Source organism: Hippocampus comes, unplaced genomic scaffold (assembly GCF_001891065.2).
Source record: "Hippocampus comes isolate QL1 unplaced genomic scaffold, H_comes_QL1_v1.1 scaffold53, whole genome shotgun sequence".
In the NCBI taxonomy this organism is placed as follows: Eukaryota; Metazoa; Chordata; class Actinopteri; order Syngnathiformes; family Syngnathidae; genus Hippocampus; species Hippocampus comes.
In genome coordinates, this window is record NW_017805707.1 from 535,870 (window position 1) to 541,731 (window position 5,862).

General features: G+C 49.8%; 1 protein-coding gene across 1 annotated transcript in view; it reads right to left on the bottom strand.

Annotated features, from left to right (window-relative positions):
* LOC109523711 (ankyrin repeat and sterile alpha motif domain-containing protein 1B-like) overlaps nucleotides 1-3,618 on the bottom strand; it is a 5,932-nt gene extending 2,314 nt beyond the window's left edge. The window contains 7 exon segments of the mRNA XM_019883065.1: nucleotides 848-1,018; nucleotides 1,475-1,612; nucleotides 1,983-2,069; nucleotides 2,204-2,275; nucleotides 3,037-3,235; nucleotides 3,237-3,427; nucleotides 3,511-3,618. Coding sequence (XP_019738624.1) covers nucleotides 848-1,018; nucleotides 1,475-1,612; nucleotides 1,983-2,069; nucleotides 2,204-2,275; nucleotides 3,037-3,235; nucleotides 3,237-3,334 — 765 coding nt within the window. The 5' untranslated portion in view covers nucleotides 3,335-3,427; nucleotides 3,511-3,618.
* Nucleotides 3,619-5,862: the final 2,244 nt, after the last annotated feature.

Sequence of the window (5,862 nt, forward strand, 5' to 3'; positions counted from 1 at the left end):
TATATATATAAACGGGATTCATTTTCAACTCAATCGCCGCCATTAGCAAGGCCAGACGTCAAAGATCCATTTGAACTGTGCTGGCAGTGAATGAGTTAAATGACAAAAGTGAGACTTTGTACAACTTAATCCATGTCAGCCTGAAGCTGTTTTTTCTTCCCGTCAAAAGAACTAAAAAAAAAAAAATTTTTTGGGGGGTGGGGGTGGAAAGAGATGTGTGGAAAAGATTCTCTCTTTCCTTGGCGTGAGCTTTCTTGAGCCACACAAGCGAGACGGCAGAACTTACGGCTGCGGCGTCGGCACACAAAACCAAGCAAGAGACGCACGCACGGGAAGGAAAGGAAAAGTGAGGAGGACCTGCGACTGAGCGAGATGGAAGAGTCGGGAGGGAGGAAGAGGAGGAGGAGGGTAGAGAGGAGGCCGGTGGGGGGTGTAAATGTGGCCCAGTGACCAGCGGCCTGAGGGCGACATGATGACCTGCACAGGGGGTATACAGAGGTCACACAGAGGTCAAAGGGGGCCCCGGGGGAGATGCAGGAGCGCGCACACAAGGCGCCATGACGGCAAGGAGGCTCCTCGGTGAGTTGATGTTTGGGGGGGCAACATGCGCATACGCGGCGATTGAGAAAGCACATTTGTCAAATTCTTCGGCACCAATCTTGTCCTTTTTAAAAATTCTTAATCTTACTGATGAATGCAAGCTGCTTTTCCCTCTGGTTGTCCCATTTGTCACCTTTACCGCACGCACACCCACAGCGATCATGCTCATCAATCAGCCTGAGCTCGTAAGTGCAGCGAGTGCCCGCGAGATGGCGAGCGGCGGCCGGGGAGCGGGTGACGCGCTTACGGATTTTCGGATGTTGACGCCGCGCGGTTTGGGCACGGGCTTGCCGGGCTTGCTGTCGAAGCTCTCGGGCAGCGTGGACGAGCCGTGGCCGCTCTTGCGTGCCTGCAGGGCCAGCTGGTAGGCCACCTCGAAGGCCTGGCCCAGCGTCAGGATGATCTCGTACGCCAGGTTCTGAAACGGGAGATGAGGCGTCAACGGCGTGGACGTTGCGGCATTTTACAGTGATTGCTTTTGCCTATTAACATTCGTCCTTTTTTTTTTTCTTCAATCAACCAAAAAAAAAATCATAATCGGAATGCTGAATGTGATGCTGCTCAATGTTTCAGATGTTGAATATTGTCGTAACATCTACGCTCACTTCCATCAGCCCGTCTATGACAAACTTGAAGCAAGCACGCTGGACCTCTTATTTGGAGAATTGATTAAGTGAGCAAGAGCGCCATCTTCTTTTTCTTTCCCAAAAGTGATGCAAATTTAAAGAATTAAACAGGTAGTGCGCTTGATTAATTCAATGCAACTACTTGGCCACCTGGGGGCAGTACGACAAAGCCATACATGGAGATGGGTCCAAAGGTGTCACTCGACTGCAGTGGTTGACCACAGAGGATAAAGAAAATACGCGCCTACCACGTCAAAGGCGGTGAAGACGTGGCAGTAGTGGTGGCTGGACTTGAGGTCTTTGGTGATGTAGGCGAAGGTGGACAGGTCCTCGGGATCCTGAGCGGCGCACGAGATGTTGCGGATCTCGTGCTCGGCGATGATGTTCTGCGGACAAAAGCGCAGCCACGTTGTCATGATTCCGCCTTCGTCTCCGGCGAGACGCAAAACAAACAGCATTTATTATTCAGCGCATATTTCATGCAGCGTTCTGCTTTGGGAGCTTTTGTCCTGCGGTGGTGACAACACAAAGGAGGAGGAGAGCAAGATTCTAAAATGGAGGATGCTTTGCGCCAATGTGACACATATCACCCTAGATTTGATCAGACTGGTTTAGACTGTCTATATTTAAAAAAAAAAAAACTTCTTAAAAAAGCTACTACTGTTTTGTACAAAATGTAAATAAAATACAACAAAATAAAATGAAGGGCCCCTTTTTCAAATGAAATCAAAGCGTCATTTCCAGCAGGCACGCTACCTTGTTGGTGGCGTCGATGAACTTGACCCCCTTGTAGGACACGGAGAGGATGATGGTGGGCACCTTCTTCATCTGCTCCGTCGACTTCTTGGAGGGCGGCGGCAGAGCGCGAGACAAGCGGAAACAAATCACTTCACTTGACGCCGCGCCACGGCAACCGAAGGACACGCGAAGCGCTTTCTCCTCCGCGCCCGACGCCGTGAGTATCGGCGAACGCGTACCCTCATCTTGGCGCAGGCGTCGTGCGTCGACTCGGTGCCCCTCAGCTCCTTCACCAGCATGGAGCCCAGGTACTGCGCACATCACATCGCATCCAATTCGCAACTCCGCCACCAAACGGACACCTAATCCTCAGCAGATGGCTTGTCGCATTCCAGATCAAGATTAAAAGATGACATTTTTTCATCTTTTACTCCCCAGAGACGTTGAATCCACTTAGGCTGCCGCGGCCTCGATTCATTTGTGCACTCAATGTTTATTTGGAGTGATTGTGCGCCAAAGCCTCGGCCAATAAGAAAGTAACCACTTGTGTCATCATAAAAGAGAATCCAAAAAAAAAAAAAAATTATTGGTTTGATAAATTATAACCATCATATAAACTGTAGTATTCCTGTGTTGCCTTTCAGGGGCGTGGCCAATTGAGCAAAGGTAGGCAGTAACATGCTACATTTACTTCAATAACTTTTGGGACGCATTGTATTTGTCAGAGTAGTTTTAAAATACCCTGTACTTTTGCTTGAGTAATTTTCTGAAGAAGGAAGGCTACTTTTACGGTTGCATATTTTCTTGTACTAGTCCACTGTCAACCACTAGATGGCGGCACACTAGTTTGAGACGATAAATTTGAAAGAAGGATTGTCCTTTTCAATCCTGCTTTTTGTGCCTACAGAAAGTGAAAGCAGCTCTTTGGGCATGATTTTATATATATATATATATATATATATATATATATATGGTGTGGGTGGGGGGTGAGGGGGGATTGTGGGGAAGGAGGGGGAATCATAATTGAACTAATATTGAGAATGAGAGTGCAGGGTCCAATAAGGGGACTCACGTAAGCTTCGTAGTCACAGGACTGGAAGATGAGCTTCTCAGGGTGGTGCTGCCAGTACTGAACGGGTGTGGACGAGGTGGCCTCGTTGGGCGGACGCAACGTGATGGGTTCGCACCACTCGCCCGCCTGCGAACGACAGCCAATCTCAGGCGTCGAGGGGGGGGCAGCAACACAGATCCGAGCGCTTCCCGTCACCCACCATGCTGACTTGGGCCATCTGCCGCTCCAGTTTGGATCGCGGCACGTCGTCAAAGTAGTTGTCGTTGCTGCGCTGGCGCCGCCGCGCGTCCGCCTGCATGATGAGGTGCTGCACGTCCAGGGAGCCGCCCGGGACCCCCGCCGCGTACGCCGCCGGGCTGAGCTGAGGGGGAGTGTGAATGCCGCCGGGCTCCTGCGCACAAAGCCGACAGGCGGTCGGGTGGGGTCGGAAGCGGCGGGCCGGAAGGCCTTCTGGCGGGACCTGGACACACTCACCCGGAGGGAGATGGCCCGCGGGGGTTTCTGGGGGGTGTCCTCGTGGAGTCGGTCCCCCAACGAGGCTAAGATCCGTTTGCGGTGCCCGATCAGACTAATCTTCAGAACCTGAACGGAGCACAAACAGAACCATAGTAAATACTTGAATTAGTAACGTTTCCCTGGCTTGCAAAAGAAAAGCCACCCTGAATCATAATTTGGCATGATTTGTCAAAACACGACGAGGGGCTCGTCAGATCGTCTTCATCGTCGCTTGATGCAAATGAGCGGCGCGTAAATCAAAGCATCCCACATTTCTCGTCGCCGTCTGCGGTGGAAGCGCTCACTGCTAACCTTGCCGCACACAAACTGCAGCTTGTCATCGTTTTTGCCGCTTTCTGAATGAATCATCTGACGGAGCATCGTGATGCCGTGCGGCCATCAAATGCACACTGAGATGTTGCCGTTTTCGTGCTGATTACACCCAACGCACACCCAAACACACACGCACACGCACACGCACACACACACACACACACACACACACTTGGACGCCAGTGAAAGGCTGCATTGTTCCCGCGGTCACCAGGCGTCCTCTGACTGTGCCAGTTACCACTTTTTTTTTCTCTCTCTTCCCGAAAAAAGACCATCGGGAACACGAGGGCCTTCGGCGGGGACGTTTGCACCTTGGCGCACCAGGCTGTGCGACTAACCTCTGTGTGATGTCTGTCTGTCTGTGCCGTTGTGTTAATTAGCTTCAATGTGAAGCCTTGCCGCCAGCGAAATGATTCTCCCTATAGGCCTGAGTCACAGACAGACAGACACATGCACAGGCCCTTCCATTGTGTCACAGTCTGATTGAAAAAAAGCTTGAATGTCTAATTACCTTTTACAGAAATCATGACTTTTTTTTTTTGTACAAGCAACAGTTAGCAAAGCCTAGCGGACCCCTTTGCATTTTTTTGTGGGTCAACTTATGATGAACATGCCTACTACCTTAATGCTTTGAGCGGTTGAATTTCCAAGTTCAGCTCTGACCTAATACCGTTCATGTCTGCTACGAACCAAAACGTTAGACTTCTCTCAGACTTTTTTGTGGGTCTCATCATGAGAGACATGCCTACCAAATTTCATGCTGCTCGGTCAAATTGGCTTTGGGTGCAGAGTTTTCAAAAATGAAGTACGGTACATGCTTGAGTCCTAATCATCGAGGCTTCACAGACGCAGCAGTCATAACAACATCTACTTTAAGTACAGAAGACCTCAAGCAGAAGTTCACTTGTTGCTATGGCAACACAAGAGCCACATCAGCACCCCCCCCCCACACACACACACACGAACGCATAAAACAGCTGTTTTTGGATGGGGAGGAAGATGAGGTCGTTACCACTGAATGGACCAAGAAGGTGACGGCGAGCCAACACTGCGGCGCGGCGCGATTCGCATGTAAATAGCCTTTGCCGCATGCGGAGACAACCCAGAACCAGTCGCCTTCATGTCAACTCGCGCAGGCGCCGCTGTCCATTCTCGATGTCGTTAGCGAGCAGATTTTCCGTCTCCGGTTTGCCAGCCGCCGGGCGAATCTCGTTAGCGATGCCGTTAGCGCAGATGGAAGCGGCCCTGATTAACGGATTAAGGCAGCGCAAACAACGAAAGCTCAGAGAGAAGCTGTCGATGAGCCGGGATGCCAAAGGCAAAAATTAATTGGGAATTTTTTCTCTAAACATTACAGCATATCACAGACGAAATGGAGTTAAATCAGCACCAAATTAGCTTTGCAATCTGTAGCTTCATCCACTTTTGTGGCCTGCTTGGGCTCAACACCCTCCCGTGAATAATGTCAAGTCATGACCTCAATGAAATCATGCATCGACTCCTTCACAATCGATCCCGGCGGGTCAGAGAATCACCGGTATCAAGTTACCTCAAATGCACTTTTGGCTAGTGAACCACTCTGGTGTCTGTGCCACCTTGGAGTAGCAGAACCACAAAAGAGACTTCAGCTCACGATTAGTTGGTGCTACCACACATGGAGACAAATATAACAATCCTCAAAACATACATATATTCTTTATCCTGTGTAAGGAACGACAGATATATATTTTTTATGGTACTATAGCAGCGACTTGAGCATATATTTTCTGCTATATTAGCCTACATTTCGATCCATTTTAAAATGAACAGGTTTACGCGCTTTGTCTCATTTTGCTCCTCAGTTATTGATTGTTGAACTCGTCTTTGCACCTGAGCCTCCCCCCGGTGCCAGTACTTGGCTAATGTGCGTGTGGAATGGATCATTAGTATCGACTAGCCCGTAAATCTCTCTCTCGCTCTCTCTCACACACACACACACACACACACACACACACACAC